The sequence below is a fragment of the Sebastes umbrosus genome, chromosome 12 (assembly GCF_015220745.1).
Source record: "Sebastes umbrosus isolate fSebUmb1 chromosome 12, fSebUmb1.pri, whole genome shotgun sequence".
Classification (NCBI taxonomy): Eukaryota; Metazoa; Chordata; class Actinopteri; order Perciformes; family Sebastidae; genus Sebastes; species Sebastes umbrosus.
The window spans coordinates 25805050-25823541 of record NC_051280.1 but is presented as its reverse complement, the minus strand read 5'-3'; the positions used below and the strand labels follow the sequence as shown (position 1 = coordinate 25823541).

Below are 18492 nucleotides of genomic sequence, written 5' to 3'. Positions count from 1 at the left end.
CTGAAAGAGTTGGCAACAAAAGGTCATTTGGATTCTTCTCATCCCGGCATCTGTTCAGTCTTCTGGCTATTCAACTGGTTAATCAGACATTGAATGGAGTTCATCACCACAATGCCGTCTCAAAGGCCATGTTGATTATTGGGGCGTCTCTTATCTGCGCTCACCAGAGGCTTCATAGTAAACCGCGGGGACCGAGGACCGAGCATTACACAAAAATAATTAGCTGAACATCCCTAAAGGCGGAATGAAGCCTGAAAGAGATTTAAGATCAGTGCTGGGAACAGATTTGTTCAACCTGAAGTCCCTCTACCAATTTAAGTTCAGTCCCCAGCGGATAGACTTATGGGTTAGTTTGTGCAGTTCTTGTAAATTGTTTGGTTGTTATCCACTGATAATACAAAAGGTTACATGAGGACAACTCCTCTCATAATGTCTCTACTGCTCATGATATAACAGTAACATAATATAATCATTATGTTGTGGATGTAATGAGTGAATCAATTAATAAATGATGTAACTGGTTCAATCACATTGATTTGTAATGTCCACAACTGGCTGCCAAAACTCCCGTCCAGTGTTATCATTGTTATAACATTTACACAATTCACAGTTTCCAGTCATTCTAGTACACATGAATCCATGTCAAGATGTCCATCATGATTCAATAACTGCTTCTTTGTCAGTTGCCCTTTAGGCACTTGATCTCGGTTGTCTCGGTACTCAGTGGTTAAAAACACCAAACTGCGTTCGTGCTCGGCCGCTCTCATCTCTGTGTTGATATGTAACCTGCTCTCACCTCGCGCTCACCCCGGCTGTATCCAGAGGAAAAAAATCTGTTTTTAGAACAAGGTTTAAAAGATTTAAGACAAGAGATTGAAGATGAAAACAATTCTTCTTGACCTCGGAAAGTTGGCACCATTGTATTGGACAATTAGGGCAATTACATAGTCATAGGACTCCTTTGATTCTCTCTGTGAGTTTAAAACGTGGGTTGGCTTAGTGGTATTTACAATTTGACAGAGGATCTCCAGTGGAAAAAAAATAAAATCTTGTGACCAAGTTGGACGTAGTCTGATATTTAATATTCCCCTTGGAAATTCAATGTTTATTACATTAAAGACAAAAACTTCATTACTAGGTTCACCTCAGCTAACCTTTATATAAACCCTGTTTATATATCATTTTGTCTATGGAAGATGTTCAACGTGGTGACGTTATGAACAAACCGTTTCCTACATCCTGCCCCCGTTAAATACCGTTTTTTCGCCCGTCAAGCCTTCCTTTTCTTGGATGGCACATAATGCAGTTTACAATTACATTGGTGGCAGATTTAGCACTCAAAAGTCTCGTTCAAGCTTCCTTAATATTGACCACTTTTAAACAAGTCTTCATCAAAACAAAGCACTGTACATGGATTTAGATAGAAAACCTTTAATGAACAGCTCCCCTCAAAAAATATTCAAATTTCTTTACCTTTGGTATCAACTCATGTACATTAATGTATACAAGATATCGACAGCACATAGAAAACAGTTAGTGGCTAAAAGTGAATTACAAAAAAATCACACACTGTAATCGTATGCAGTAGCAAAAAGTATCACACCACTTATACAGTAGATTAGACATTCACTGACGACACAGCATCGATGCACTGCTTTGAGAAACTCCAGTTATCTTTGTATTGCAGGTATGGATGCACTGATCCGACTTTTCAGTCCCAATACCGATACTGATACCTGGGATTTGGGAATCGGCCGATACCGAGTACCGATCCAATACCAGTGTTTAATTTATAAGCTGTGTGGAAGTGACTGGGATCTAGGGCTGTTGCATTAACCGCAATATTGCAATATCGCGCTATTGACAAGCCAACTGCAGGGGATGCTAAGCAACCGCCACAATCGCTGTGTTCACATCAAACTCTTTTGACTTCTGTGCAATGGGAGCGCCGCATATTTACACCATGCTACAAACGGCAGCAGCGTGACAAGGCGCAGAGCGTCTATTCTGCAACTTTGCCATACTGTGTTCTGCATTTAACAATAAACAGGTATTTAATTTGTTTTAAAAACTGTAATCTTTGTCATTTAAAAAGCAACAATAAAGTTGATTTATAGTGCACTAAAATCAGGATAAATTGTGTAATTTGCAAAAATGAAAAAAATGGCAATAATATTGTATATTGTGCTGTTGAGCCAATCGTTATCACCACAGGGGAAATTCCTTCACCACGGCAGCCCCCTGGGATCATTGTATTATGTGTAAGGAAACATCAGGCTTGAGTTAAACATTGCTTTCCTAACTTTATAACAGAATGTAACAAATAAATACATAAATACTAAATTAAAAAAAAATTGAAAATACTAAATTTTAATTTAAAAAATTTTAATTAATTTACTGAATGCTTATTTATTATTAAAACAATAAATTGTGCACCAATTGCTGGAACATTTAACTATAATTGAAATTCCATTATATAATGTATATAAACATAGAATTAAATTGAATAGATCGGCCCCATTGTCACAGATTGCCGGTCCAGCTATTTGAGTCAGTATCGACCTGATATCGGTATCGGTGCATCCCTAATTGCAAGAAGGAAAAAGTGTCAAATCAGTTATCAAAAAATTTAACAAGATGCAGACAAGCACATTGCAAACAATATATACAGAACAAACTTATTCCATCTAAAATACATTTGTTGCCTTGAGTAAAGTCCTCTTGTTATGTTCCGTGAAATGCTGGAAAATAATTTCTGTTTCTTTTAATAATACCAATTATTCAAAGTCTGTTAAACACAGTAGACTGACTTCTGTGGAAGCAAATAGTTGGCTTTGGAATTTCTGAGAAGAAGCTGATGGCTGCTGTCCACATGCACTGCTGACTATATATGTGCTCATGAGCAAGGCACTGAACTGCTAATCATTGTTAAGGATGTTTAAAGATCCCTCACACATTAAAGGGCCTGTGACATCAGTTTTTTAACAAATGGTACACCCTGCACTTTGGATTTGACCAAATCCAGCACAGCTAAAAAAACAGATTTCACAGCTTTAAGTGGAAATGTCTCAGTCCAGAGAGGCATACTTTTTCAGGATTTCTGCCGATACCAAGAATCTGTATCAGTGCTATCCTCTGAACTTTACCAGACACTGTATTTCTCCAACCTCATTTGCATATGACATTGCAACAGTGCACATGCACGTCGTTATTGAAGGAACTACACAGTAACTCTCCAACATGCAATTATTTATCTATTCCTAAATCACTATTCCTGACAAAACTTGAATGCCGCTAGCATGCTAGCAATGTTACTTCGAACAGACCACTTATTAAACCACTTAATTCAAAACTATTTATGCATTTTAAGGTGAAGAGTGATGAATTAAATGAAAATGAATGGCAAGGATTAAAAGCTAAAAAGAGTGATACTTTAAAATCATTACCAGTACATTCCCATTATTCTAGTCTCTTATCTTTTTAATCTTGTCAACTCTAGAAAAGACTTCAAAATGCTTGGGGTAATAAACAACTTGTGTTCTTCAACCTCCGTTTTATAACCACAGTCGGTACAAAAATACATCTTATCCCTCATCCTACACCCTGAACACATTTCTGTTATGCCAAAGGGAATGCTTTTACCAAACATTAGATATTGCACAAAATAAATGAGCCCTACAATCCCTCTTCTGTTGCCATAACAGTCTTGACAACGCTTTCTCCAAAAATCGGGATGAGAACGTAATTTAAATGCCCATTCCTAGCAAGACAGATATATCGTTTTTTTTCTCTGCAGAGAAACGCAGACTCCCAGCTTCAGCAGATTTATATTGTCCAGAGGCAGTCCAAGATTTGCCTTTGTTACCAGTCCATCATGTCTACTGATGCAACATTCGCGTTAAATCCACCTGGACTTTGGCAGGCTGCTCCTCTCCAAGCCTCAGTAACACCATCATTATTAATGACTTCCTGGCTGGGGACTTTGGGGATTTCATGGTTATAGCCAATCATCAGCCGTTAAAGTGGGCCACTAGTGATACTACAGGTTTGTTGTTGTCTGAAGAGGGGCCTCTGGTGACATCAATGGTTGGTTCCACCGAGGGGCCCAGTTGGGGCATGGTGGAGACCGGTTGACCCAGGGATGCCACCATAAATAGAAGGTTGTTGGTGCGGCGGGGACCGGTGACTGCTACACCCCTCACGGCCTTGGTGGCGACCTTGGAGGAGCTCCTTATGCTGGAGCCTCGATGAGGAGCCTCACAATGCAGCAGGGCTTGGAAACATCTGTAAAACTGGGGCAAGCATACAATACAAACACATGATCAGAAATGTACTGTACTGCAGGATTAGTCAAGAAACCACAGAGGATTAAATTGTAATGACTAGCCCAGAAGAGTCTTTCTGTAATATGTTGTTAGACACATGTTGTCTGAATGCAATAAATATAAATGTTACATCTATAACATATGTTGCCCAAACATGAATTAGATTGAAGCTGCTGTTTCTACCAATGGAAAGTTAATTTGTCTTAATCTCTCTCTCACGTGGAACAATACGGCAAGGGACACAAGTTATTTGTAAAGTTTACAAAGTAAATTAGATATGCAATTAATTACATTCTCAATCATGAGTTTGAACCATTACTGCATTTTCAACTGGATAACTAACGTGTGCTTATAAAGAGTGCTAACCTCGACAACTCAGCTGTATTCTAACGTTGACTTATAGCTATCCTTATTAGCTAGACTCCTTACATGCTTGCTCATAACTTATTTAAAGAGTTGGGTCTCCGAGACTGACAGTGTTGTGTTCAGAACATAGACCAATTTATCGGAGTTAACTTGAATGCATCAGTTTTTGACACAACTGTGCAGCTTGTCTTTCGTCTTCTAACGTAATACCAGAGAACGTCTCTTTCTCTCTGTGTGTTACTCTACAGCGCATGTGCGATAGTCAGCAGACCCTTCTTGCGATAGCAGAACGAACAGGTACGGGAGGGGTAGAGTGAGGGGAGATTGTCCTCTAGTTAAAGGTGTCGCTCTCTCGGACAGATTAAAAAAAAAAATGCTAAAAAGGGTTAATATACCTGGGCAGCTCGCCCAAGTAAAGTCTATGTGTGGGAAACACTGATAATGAAAATGAGGCACCCTCGACCAGTGGAACTGGAGCTCTGATGCTCTAATAACTTCCCAGTGGTTAGTCGGGAAGTGGCTGCAGCAATCTGTGTCTCAGAGGCAGCTGTTGTTAGACATAACAACTCTTTGGTTATACAGACTGAGAGGGAAAGCTAAGAGGTCCATCACTGTCGCATCTCCGAAGAGGCTCTAAAGGGAGAGAGGAACGGCCCACTCTGCCATTCTGGATTCGCATCGTATCAACTTAATGAAAAAGGAAACAAAGATCGAGGTCCTTCTGCACTTCATCCGCCAATCAAAGTGACCACTTGTTGGCTACTGCACTTTAGTTTCTGGTGAGACAAGATGGTCTGATTTGGGGCTGAAAACTGCACTGTAGATCAACACCCCCTGTGACTGCCTGGTGAACATTAATGCGGTTGTAATCTGTAGTACGTATCATTCTGAGCATATGTGCTCAGTTCACCTTGCAAAATACGTTGGCTGCCTGCCAGCAGTGGTGTGAGGTTAAAACCATCATTTCTAGTCACTGCTCTCTTGCCATCAACTTGCTACAGGAATGAGTCCTAAAACCCGGAAATGAGTTAACATTTTAGCACTTCCGGTTTCCTCGTCTGGAAGTCAATGGGTTTTTTGAATGGGTTTTATTTAGATGCCTAAAATAAGGTCGGTGGTTAACACAAGTTTAAGCAATTTTAACGTTTTTTTCTACGATATAAAATACATTAGTTAATATCCCACTCGTAAATTTGGAAACTTTTATGTTTCTTAAAAAAGGCAGTTGCTTACAAGTGGCTAAATGAGACTACTAAACGTAGTGTTCATTTGTGGAGATTCTTACAGAACAAAATGTAAATCTATCATAAACTTGTTTGCCAGAGAGAATGTTTTCTGCAATAATCCAAAACCCAATGGAAAAATACCATTGGCTTTTTGTTGAAGGAACTCGAGCGATTCTAACTTCCGGGTTGGCCTTCAAACATACGTCTTCCACCACTCTATTTGGACCTGTCACATTCTTGTAACTTGTATACGTCAGCAATGTCTTCCTCTCATGTGGGCTTTCTGTGAGAGAAATGTGGTCAGTGCCACAGCCATCCCTTGATAAAAGTTTTTTTTTAAGGGCGGTCAGCACTTGAATGTTCCAGTTATTCTTGATGCCCTCCTATAAGAGTCATCCAATTCTGTTGATTGGATTACTCGCAACCCGTTGTCTATTGATACTGCCCTGGTACCAGCTCTGAGTGCAGCTGGAAGCCTACTTATATGCCCAGCGTGCTGCTCATGCAGAGTAGAGCTCGCCTCACATCACATACCTCCAATCAACATTAAACGTTGTTACTGACTGGACATCAAAAATCTGTCATTGACCATAATCGCGAAATCGTTCAGTATCAAAGTCTTGTCTGGCGAAAGGGTTGGTTTCAAGTTGTGCTCATAGAACTAAAGTTCTGCATAACCTTTAATGTGTAACCCTTCCTGGTATTTTTAGTTTAAAGTACGGTGGTAGCCACTGGGTGTGACGAGACGGACGTCAACTTTCTGAGAAGCTTCACAAACTGAAGAGCAATGACGAACTAGTTTTATTTCTAATCAAATTATCTAATCTCTGAAAACACCAAAGTCTCTTATTGGACTCAATAAAACAAGCATTACTTATGTATTCACACATGGCATCAACATGCATCTGAAAAGCTATTTCCAGTGACCACTTGTGACTTATTGTCAGCTTCAAATAATTTACTTCAATCATCAGTAAAATGATGGGAGATCAGTGTCACCAAAGTAAAAAGCTAAATTCTAATCATCGAGTTAATTGTGACATCTCCGTCAGCTAACAAGATTTATCAAGTGGCTGTTCATTATGAAACATTTTCCATCATTCGTAAACGCATTCTGCTAAACATCCATAACGTGAGTATTTAAGTTAGAAATTTTACTGTGTAAGATTCAAGCTGTCAGTGATTTTCAGCATGATCGACGAGATATCATATCATTTCCTCAAACTGATAACATTGTTTCAGTGATTCCACATCAGGGTAACACCTCCACAAACGCTGTATTCTAACCAGCGGCAAGAATCTGATCACATGAAAATATTTTGTGGAAAGAAAGGACAGGCTGTCTCCGAGGTACAAAGGAAAGGCCTTGAAATGTGTACACCATCTGTCAGGGTATGATAAATAGTGAATGGACCCCATGATACATTTCTCAGTCCGAGAAACAGATCAGGATTATGATTTGATGCAGATCTCCCTGTTTTACACCAACCCCTGAACATCACTGAGCCCCAGTGTTACCAAGCTCAAAGTCCAGGTATCTGCTGATGGACAGGTAGGAAGATTCTGAATAATTGAGGACCCCAGCAGCGGGTTGAAAGCATAACAATGCATTCGGGGTATTTGGCTATACTTTAAATTCCAGGCATTTTCCAACCACATCCAGGACACATTCACAACACAGGCAGGCACTGGACCGCAATTTAGACTGTTTTCAAGTCCTCTTCCTCAGCTCCTGTTATTGTGGACTCTGAAGACGCCACTCTTGAGTAAACGTAGTATACTTAGTATACTTAGCAGTTTCAGGTATACTTATAGTCTACTACATTTTCTCATGAGCGCAAAAAATGTGATGAAACTCTGTCACAGCATCTGGTTAGAGTGGAGATACCACAAAAGTCAAACGCACACATTAAAAGCATTTCAACTGTGAAAAATAGTATATGCAGTGATGGATATGGAGAGATAAAGACAATCAAAACACATAAATGAAATACAATTAATTTAATACAGTTAAAGCGGCAGTAGGCAGAATATTTTTGGCATCATTGGGCAAAAATAACCTCAGCATTTTGTAATTCAAATTTTCTGAGAGAAAACTTGACTTCTGCACCTCCTCCTGGCTCTGTTTTCAGGCTTTAGAAGATATCTAGCCCGTGATGGGAGACTTAACCAATCACAGGTCATATCAGAGAGAGAGCGTTCCTATTGGCTGTTCATTCAACGGAGGCAGCTGTCACTCACTCGCGAACTCCGATCAAACGGTCAAACTAGGCAGCGCTGATCAAATATGAATCAATATTCTGTTACTGTAATGCCTATTTCTCACCTCAAATGTTTTCAGAAAAATAAGAAAGTTTGCTCCGGCTGGTGGGCGGTGCTTGGTATTTCCTCAACTGATCTCAACATGGCTGCCGGGTCACAGACTTTCTAATTTTACAGCTAAACAGTACACTACAAGATGTTTCTGAAAACATTTTTTGTGAGAAATAGGCATTACAGTAAAAGAATATTGATTCATATTTGATCAGCGCTGCCTAGTTTGACCGTTTGATCAGAGTTTGCGAGTAATTGACAGCTGCTCAGAGACGGCAAGGCTCCAGCTCGGCTCTGATTGGTTGTTTCCTTCCGGTCTGTGAAATCTTGCAGATGCCATTAGGAGCACCGGAGGAATTCAGATTACCTGTCTCATGCACTATAGTCAGGATATAGTGACTGTTTTATAAGGATAACTTTTAACTTTTTAATCATATTTGCTCCAATTCTACCTACTTCAGCTTTAGTAAAGGTAACAGCAATATGCCAGCAAACCGTGTAACAATAAAGAAATGTGGGCTTGCGCTGAATAGTCCATAATCCTTTATGCAACAGCTCCTACCAGCATTATTTTGTTAAAAGATAAGGCTGGTCGTATTCTTTATAGTTATGTTATCATCAAATCCTACTAATAAGTAGTGCCTGTAGCCAAAGCATAATATAGCTTATTCATCTTTACCATCAAGCTCTGTTGTAAATGAGCCACACTGCTGCGCTGGGTGATGTGCTACTGCACTGTGATCGATCCCCGTCCTGCTGCTGTAAACACTCGCTAGCGCAGCAAATCTGTAGCTGAAAATAGTCCTCAATAAATACACTATTTACTGCTGTTTGGAAAAACATTTGCTAAAAACTACAGTGCCTGGCTGTTTTGGGGAAATTACTTTTGCCTTTTTTTATGCCTCCACGCCGGCGAAGGCATTATGTTTTCAGGTTGTCCGTCCGTCCCATTCTCGTGGACGCAATATCTCAGGAACGTCCTGTGGAAATGTCTTCAAATTTAGTAATCTTTGGATAAACTGATTAGATGTTGGTGGTTTAAGATCACTGTGACCTTACAAAAAATGTTTTTGGCCATAACTCACAAATGTCTAATAGGATGAAATGATGGAGTGATGACATTTTGGAAAGACATGGATGTAAAATGCAACTTGACTTGCTGGCGGAGTCATGCAATCGTGAGACGGCAATTTTAGTTTAAAAAATAGAAGTATATACTTACAACCTGGTTTGAAAGATCGATTACAATATTTAAACGTGATTAATCGAGAAAGAATCACACATTTTTAATCTGTTCAAAATGTACCTTAAAGGGAGATTTGTCAAGTATTTAATACTCTTATCAACATGGGAGTGGGCAAATATGCTTGCTTTATGCAAATGTTTGGATATATTTATTATTAAAAATCAATTGACAACACAAAACAATGACAAATAATGTCCAGAATATCCCTCACAGGTACTGCATTTAGCATAAAAATATGCTGTTACGTCAATGCATTAAAGAAATCAGTGGCGTTAAAACAAATTTGCGTTAATGCGTTATTATCGTTTTAACTTTGACAACCCTAAAAGATTTACATCTTCTGTAGAAATCAATGGGAATGGGGCCGAGAGTGAGGCTTGGGAAAAGAAAAGTATTGAATAATAGAAATATAGAATATCGCCAGCCTTATCCTTTAAATGAGTACTTGTTTTAATAAGTACTTTTCATTTGAAAACATCTCTCAAACATGAATTTCTAAACGAATCACGAACTTGTCTCGTGAGAATTTTGTAGTCATTTGACTCGACATTGAACTTCTTCTGCATACCGCTGTCTGTCAAAAGCTTGCTGCGTGTGAAGAGGTGCAGAGAGACAGAAAAATGCCTCAGGATATTAACACAAATTCTACTCACGATGCGTCTGCGAGCAACACATGCGTCCCCTTTGTCAGTCTGTCCATAACCTATAGGTCATCTAAGAGCGAGGCCTAGCGCGGAGATGTAAAGGAACGAGACAATCAACACCTCTCGGCGGTGCTGATGCACACTCCCTGCTCCCCTCAGCTGTCCAAACGACACACTGAAGAGTGTCAGACAGACGGAAGAGAGTTGAGATGGAGGAGACAACAGAAAAAAAAGGTAGAGGATGAAGTAAGTTAAGACACAGGGGCATCAAGGCTAAGGTCAAGAGAAAGGTGAAGGCAATGACAGATAAATAGATAAAGCATGACGGAGATGGAAGGAGCGAGATGCACTAACGGAGGATGGAGAGGAGAGAGGGTTGGTGATGACTGAGGAAGGGTCATCTCAGACTGGTCACATCAGGTTTGGCTGATGCTTTCTATGATCTGGGCTGGTGCTCTACGGGTAGGGAATGACAACTAGAGGGTCAAATGTCAGGCATCATCTCTGGCAATAAGGTGCTCATCTATCTTTTAAAGCCTGGGATGTCTGCTCGGATTTTTCTGTTTATACGCGATTGTACACAAAGATACTATCATTAGCAGTTCGCACATTCACACGTTGGCTCTGCAAGAGGAGATGCCAGTTTTGTTTGTCCAACATAGCCCAAAACTATGCATGCAGTAGGCTATATTTTCCTATTCAATCAGTGGTTGTATATACAGTATGCAACAATGAAATGATCCTACTAGGGGTGTAAAAAAATATCGATACACAGTATTGCGATCATGGATGTATAAAGAGAACTGGATATTACGTTGTAGGCAGGCTCCCGTTCATTCCTATGAGAGTTGCTCATTGGCGCATGAAGCCATAATGGCTATATTGCTGAGTGATAAAGTACCCGGATCATCCGGCTATCTTCCGCATCGATTGGGCCCATAGAGCAGGCGCAGTAGCGTTTCCTTTAACTCTGCCTTCCAGCCCGCGGTCCAGCCTCGGACTGGGGCTCATTCACATGAACAGATGAAGGAGAATAACTAATTTTATTGCATTTTACAACTTTTAGGACCTAATGATTTAAATAAGGGTCCATTCAAGTGTTTGCACTGGGAAGTTGATTTACCTAAAAGACAATTATCCACTGATTTACAGATGTCTCTTTCCCAATGTAAGTCTATGGGAAAAAGTATTTTTGGGTCCAATGGCATCACATGACGGACACAGAAGTTGTAGTATGACCGTTTGGCCGCTACGAAAATTTGCTTCAAAGCCTGGCGCTCTTCCTCGGGGCTTGATCTCGATGTTATGTTTTGTGATACTGTATTGATTCACCAAAACGCTGTATCGATTTTTAATTAACCGCTTAAAAATCCGAGGCCAGGCCAGGTCGCTATTCTGGCTTTCAGGGGTTGTAGAGGGCTCAGTTTTAAAGCTTTGAGTGAGGTTACTGACATCATATGAAACTAGAAAGGAACCTAAGGAATCTATTGGTACCAACTATGTCATACTGGCTTGTCAAAGGCAAAGGAGACTAAATAATGCTCCAAAGTTGCGCTAAATTTAGGCAAGGAAAAACTGGCATAGCCATTTTCAAAGGGGTCCCTTGACCTTTGACCCCAAGATATGTAAATGAAAATGGGCTCTATGGGTACCCACGAGTCTCCCCTTTACAGACCCACTTTATGATAATCCCAACCAGTTTGGGGCGAAAAAAATTTGTTATTTTTGCCAAAATTTCTAAAATGGTGTATTTCTGGTCTGTTGTTTATAATATGACAGTTTTCATGTAATTAGATTAAAAAAAAACCAATATATCGCCTTGCTGTCATATAAATATCGTTACCCCTGTATCATGATATGTATCTTATTGCCAGATTCTTGCCAATACACAGCCCTAGATCCTACTCCTTTTTGAAAGAGTTATTTGTGACACCAATATCCAAAACGCTCTAGTGCAGTACCCACTACTTCATTTGACAATTGCGTGACTTAATTTGCACCAATATACTCCCTCCGGTGTTGTGAAGTATCCTGCAAACCACAGAATATGAACAGATCTGAGAGCTCTAGCCGGAAAAAGTAATGAGCGTCACACAGGAACATGTGAACAGAATGACAATCGTCTGATTTCCTCTTTGGATTTCCCGGCACATTCTCAATTCAGCAAAAGGCTGCGGCGTGCGTATTAATCATTTCAACACTACAATCAGTGGCTGGAACTTTCAAGTAGGATTTCCTGCAAAATCTCATTTCTGTGATGGGGGAGACCCATTGACTTAATACTTCCTATCAGTTCCCGGTCTCAAACATTACTTTTTTCAGCAAACAATTCTATCCAAGCTCCTGTTTGAAGTGGCCTGAGGAGTGACATGATTCTGAAATGATGCGCAGCTCCGTGATAACCTAAACTCTGGCTCTGTTTGATGGTGATGGTGATGGTGATGGTCACTGTTTCCTACCATAACTTTTTCAGAGGCATCTTGCTTAAGCAGCTACAATAGTCACACTTTATAATAACCATCATTAATAAATGGTAAATTGATCGTTAATTAAACTTTAGTTAATAGTTAGTTTATCAAACAATGAATCAACAATTTATAATTTTTACTAATTATTAGTAATGCTATACTTTATGCCATTTTAACAGTTTATTGTTTCACACATAACATTTTATATACTATATTAAGTATTTGTTAATGATTAACAAAAGATTTGTAAACCTTTAACAAATTGTTTGTTAAACATCTATAAACTTTACGTAAATGGATGGACCAGATGTTTGTAGCACTTTGTTAATGGTTAATAATTGATTTGTAAAGCACCTATAAACATTATCTATTATAAAGTTGCAACTGATAATTGCAATACCTTGTTAAATGGTTAATACATACTTTGTAAAACATCTGTAAACATAAATGAGATAGTCAATACTTTGTCAATGGTTAATAATTGATTTTTGTTCCATCTATCTTGTAATGTTTACAGATGTTTAACAAACGATTTCTTAAAGGTTTACAAATCATTATTAAGAGTTAATTCATATTGTATAGTATGTCAAATGTTATGTGTGCACTGTGTAATAATAAACTCTTTAGTTTACTAATGTAATCAGAATGTAATTGTTATCGTCTCTTATCAGCTCTGATGCAATATATAATTTATAAACTACTTCATATTACACAAACTAATGATAAAATAACTTCCTAATAAATCATAGCATTACTTATAATTTGTTTGTTAATTGTAAAATAACTCTTAACTAAAGTTTAATTAACTATCAATTTACCATTTATTATTGATGGCTATTATAAAGTGTTTCCCGTATAAGCAACAGTAGGTCACTAAGTACGCTTTCATTTCCAATGTGCTGAGTCCAACGAAACTGTAACTGTGATTTCTGCCTGCCAAGAACTCACAGCCCTGTTGAGCACTCCCTTTAGAATTTATTTTTTAATGACAATAAAAACAAATTATGTTTTGAGTCAGCATTGGCTCGTGGTCTTGGTCCTGATGAAGAGCCAATTTTGGGCCTGAAAATTTGTTGTATTTCTCATGTAATAAAAGAGACATTTTTGTTCAACAGTGTTGTGAATTCTTGGAAGCCAGAAATGAAGAAATAAATCTTTCATATTATTGCTGCTATGCCTTGTTAAGTCTCCATCTGCAGTGATGTGTTTGAGAACTTTATGATTCATCATTTGTTCAATAGGTTTGAACAGATGATGCTGGACTGACACAAAAAAGTACAGCTCAGCCAATTGGTTTAATTGGAGTCCTCTCATTGAACTCATAGTTTCTTTTAAGTTCACTAAAAAATGTTGGTATGTACAAGCAGGACGTGAAAGTAGTGTAACAATAGTGCATACACATATTATGTGTACTGCCAAAAGGGTAAATGAAAGTATGGTTCTATTTAAATTTTCCAATTAAAAAGATGATCATATAATGATAATATAACACAATACAACTATGAGGCAAGTCAGCCTAAAGGCTCCTAAAACCATGTCACAAATGCTTTTCCCATTTAGGTCAAATGATGATTGAAGTTCTGAAAACTAGTTTATAAACTGCAGTCAAATATGCCCCGACTGCCCTGTCATGTCTTTAGCATGAACACAAACATAATTATTGTTACGATGAAGTGAAAAATGTTGGTTCTCGTGGGCAACAATGCTCAGCTATTAAATAGATCTTCATTCCTTGGCCAGTTGTTGAGTATACCTGCATCACAATCTGTATGCAAGGAATTCAAGGTATTCCAGACGTGCCTCTCCCAGCAACGTTTTCCAGCTCTTCCTGGAGAACCCCGAGGCGTTCCCAGGCCAGATGCGATATATAATCTCTCCAGCGTGTTCTGGGTCTACCCCAGGGCCTCTTACCAATTTTACCGCTGATCATGTGTGGGCGGCTTAAGACTGAGCCCAACCACCCTCATTTTGGCGCTTTATATCCGCGATCTCATTCTTTCTATCACTACCCAAAAGTTAATGATCATCGGTGAGGGTCGGGGACGTAGATGGACTGGTAAATGGGGGGTTTGCTTTTACCACAACGGTTGGGTACAACGCCCGCATCACTGCTGACGCCGCAACAAACCGTCTATCCATCGCATGCTCCATTTTACCCTCACTTGTGAACAAGACCCCGAGATACTTAAACTCTCTCAATCCAACATTATCTTAGTATAAATTTATCTTTTTGTAGCTTCTCAACAGTGAGTTTACACCGAGTCCCCTGTTACTAGCACTTTACTACGAGTTTACCACCTAGAAACTAGATGCACAGTAATCGGCCAAATGGCAAAAACATCAACATCACTTCAACACCAAGGAGAGCGCACGCCACGGATCTGACTTTATCAGTAAACAAGATTTTATTCTGTAAAACTAATAACAAAAAATATCAATCCTCACTGCCAACAATTTCACAATAATATGAATAAAATCTGCAGTTTTAATTTAATCTGGCTCTTGTCTTCTGCTAAGATTGGCAGAACAGTGTTGCACCCATAAATGAAATAGACTAAACAATTTCTTCTTTCTGTTGCTCTCTAAACACAGAGAAGCAAACACACATAATATACAGTTTATGTTTACTTACTGGCTCTGTGTGTTTCTCAATGCCTGGTTCAACTCCAAGTTAATTAATTATTCAGTTAACTCCAAACAGCAAACTAAATACAACTTAATGTCCGGATGCCCATTCTTTTCTGTTTCATACTGGCAAACTGCCAATGACTCTGAAAAATATTAGACAAAACACACATGACAAGCTTATCCGTCTTGATTCTTAACGCGTCTGTGTACCCATTTATTTTTTTCATTTTGCAGTACTTTAGCCCTCGTAGACTATAGCACAGTAGAACCTTCTATCCCTGAAGAGAAGAAAAAACTCCTGCTGGTGCTAATTGCAAATGGGACACAGAATCTACATATTCTTATATAACTGACTTTCATTCATGTCAAACTGAATTAATTATATATTAAGCATTTTCTAAAAATCTTGTCACTCCATGTTTTAAGAATTAATTAAAAGAGACTTAATTACCAAGTCAACCGAATCACAAAGGCAAAACGGACGGACAACACCAGAATAGAGGGGGGCAGGAAAACGGCAGATTCGTAGCCCGCTGTGTGAAATTAAATCTAATTAAAACCAAAAAAGTGGACAAGAGAGCCCACTGCAGTCTAACTGACAAACTGTAGGATTCTGCTTTAATTATCTTGGTTTGGTAAGGTTCACCGGCTGGGAATTTTTCTCTGAGCGTAGAAAGTAAATTTAAAAGCAAAACACAAAACTGGCACCTACATAACGTTGAGCCGCTGCCCCATTGAGAGAACTACTGTGAACAGAGGCCGAGCAAACCATAGCAAACTTCTACTGTGTCAGTTCAACACACAGAATCCTGACTGCATTGTTTAGTAGAAAGACTTTAATGATTATGGGTCAATGGCTGACTCTATGGAGACCAGGTGGCACCTATGGGCATTGAATGAGGGACCCAAATTGTGGTGTGAAGAGAGAATGTCAGAAATGAACATGAGTGCACCTCAGAAGTCGACTCTAACCAGCTCAATTATTTAAACAGTGATGGTGTAGATCAGTCAGAGAAATCAGAGCCTGTCAAACTGTCAGTCGTGATGAAGCATTTCACAGCGGTAAAATGGGATGTTTAATGCATAACACCTGTCAGTTTGTTTGACGTGTTATTTATGAGACTGATCCTCTAGACAATAAGTAATTTATATTCTGGGATGGTGCACAAATCGCAGGTGCATCTACAATAGAGATTATTGTGGAGCTCAGCTAGTTGGCTCACGCTGTGTTGAAAAGTTCCACAGCTAAAAAGGAGTGCTCACTGGTACTTGGCCTAATTTAAGCCACTTTTGCAATAGTGTTTGTGATTATGATTAAATTGTGTTAAAGGCAGAGATTGATGCTACTCTCATGTCTGTTTGTCCACTAAAAATGAAGCTACAGTCAGTTAGTAGAGATGCACTGATCGATCGGCCTCCGGTTGTAACCGGCCGGTTGTCAGCTGTCTCATATATCCGTTTTATTTGCCAGTTAAATTTACAGACGGTAACACCGTGTCATAACAGCAAGCGAGCGTCCGACTATTGCATCGAACGCTCTCTGTCGACACTGAATCCGTCATGTAAACAAACTACATACCCATCAGTTGTGCGCTCAACATCAGACTGGAGACGTAACCACTTCAAATATGGGGGGAGTACTTGCTATTGTCCTACATTTGTACTTTTTAAACAGAAAACACATTTTACGTTGTGATATTTACTGGTAATGACATATAATTTAACCAACAAGCAAGCAAGCAAGAAGGTTTTTTAGCAATTTTCAGCTTCATCATGTCGTCGGTGTGGAAGTTATGATGTAAATGTCATCAGGTGTGATGTTATATAGATGATGCACCTGTTTTCTTCTGGGAAAGTGAAACATGTCAGCAAAAGTGGGATATGGATTCTATTTGTGCCGTAACCTCGAGCACTTTTATTTTGAGATTTGTTTAGTAAGAGTGAGAGAAGGTCCTGTAACTTGGTGCAGTTTTGGAGAAAATGTAAGCTATTTAATAGTAAATGTTTTTTAATGAACATACAATTGAATTTCAATTGTTCATGAAGGAAAAGTTACAAAATGTTTGTTTATGCAGTCAATTATAGTTCTTAGAAAGAAGGGAAATCAGAATTGGCAGGTGAGACTTTAAACAAATTGAAAATCAGAATTGGCCAAAAATATTGCAATCTCTGCATCTCTACCAGTTAGCTTAGCTTAGTAGAAAAGACTGGTAGCACGGGAGACTCCAGGAAGTCACTGATTGATTGCTTGCTGTTGGGATGTAATGTGAACTTCAACATATATAACAAAAAATGTACTTGAACACCACCAACCATACCTTTTAAGTTTCCACTCTTGCAAAAGTTTTGGCAACAAAGCTTGTACTCTCGGCGGACATACAGTACAAACCACTCTGTATTCACATGAGATCAAAAGATGATTCATTGTAAACTTACCCATAATTCCTGGGTTTTTCCGTTGCAATCCTTGACATCCACCTCTCGGCTGTGTGTGCTGTTTATCGTTGATGGGACAAACACACCAGCTGCTACTTGTATCTGTACAGCATTTTTAGTCTTCAACTCGCCTCAACTCACAGTTTCCATAGTAACGGGCTGGGAGGAATTGAAGACTGAAAATGACATACAGGACATTCGGTGTCCCTCTCTCCCACTTCTCCACTCTCTCACGCTGTTTCTGAGGTCAGCGATGTGTGGGCTAGAACATCCCAGCAAGGTCAGTTATCTGCGGCGGAGGTTTGAGTAGGAAGGGAGTGTGAGATGGAACAGACGGGAGCCCAACGGAAGCTCTCGTATACCTCCTGGCGACGGAGCAACATCTGGAACACGGTGTAGTTTTGTATTGATTTCCAACTTCACAATAAAATAACTCGTGACAGTAACTCTGTGAGGAAAGTTTAAACTTCAAACAAAGTTTAACACTTGAATAATTTCGGAAGCTGTGATAAGATTTACTCTCCAATATACAGTAGTGTATATAATTCTCTGTATAGTACATGAAATCCCTGGAGAGTCTGAAGAGAATATTTTCTAAAACCTTACACAGCATATTGTGATTCAGTTAAAAGAACAGAACAGGGTGATAAAGATTACATTGAGGAGTAAAGTTTTATCAGTCTGCCGCCGTGGGGAGCGGAGGACAATCCGCTTTTTATCTACTGTTATTTTTGCTCACCGTGATGAACTGTGTTTCAGAAAGGGACATCTTAAATCTTAAGTGTAAATGTATTGTTTTGTACAAAGACTTTTACTAGAGAGAGGAACTTGAAGGTTATA

General features: G+C 39.1%; 1 protein-coding gene and 1 long non-coding RNA gene across 3 annotated transcripts in view; one reads left to right on the top strand and one right to left on the bottom strand.

Annotated features, from left to right (window-relative positions):
• LOC119498544 overlaps positions 1–18492 on the top strand; it is a 192966-nt gene that overhangs the window by 27410 nt on the left and 147064 nt on the right. The window lies entirely within an intron of this gene.
• LOC119498543 (vertebrate ancient opsin-like) overlaps positions 1412–18492 on the bottom strand; it is a 75427-nt gene continuing 58346 nt past the window's right edge. The window contains exon 4 of the mRNA XM_037787497.1: positions 1412–4292. Within this exon, the coding sequence (XP_037643425.1) occupies positions 4011–4292 (282 nt within the window). The 3' untranslated portion in view covers positions 1412–4010. The remainder of the gene's footprint in view (positions 4293–18492) is intronic.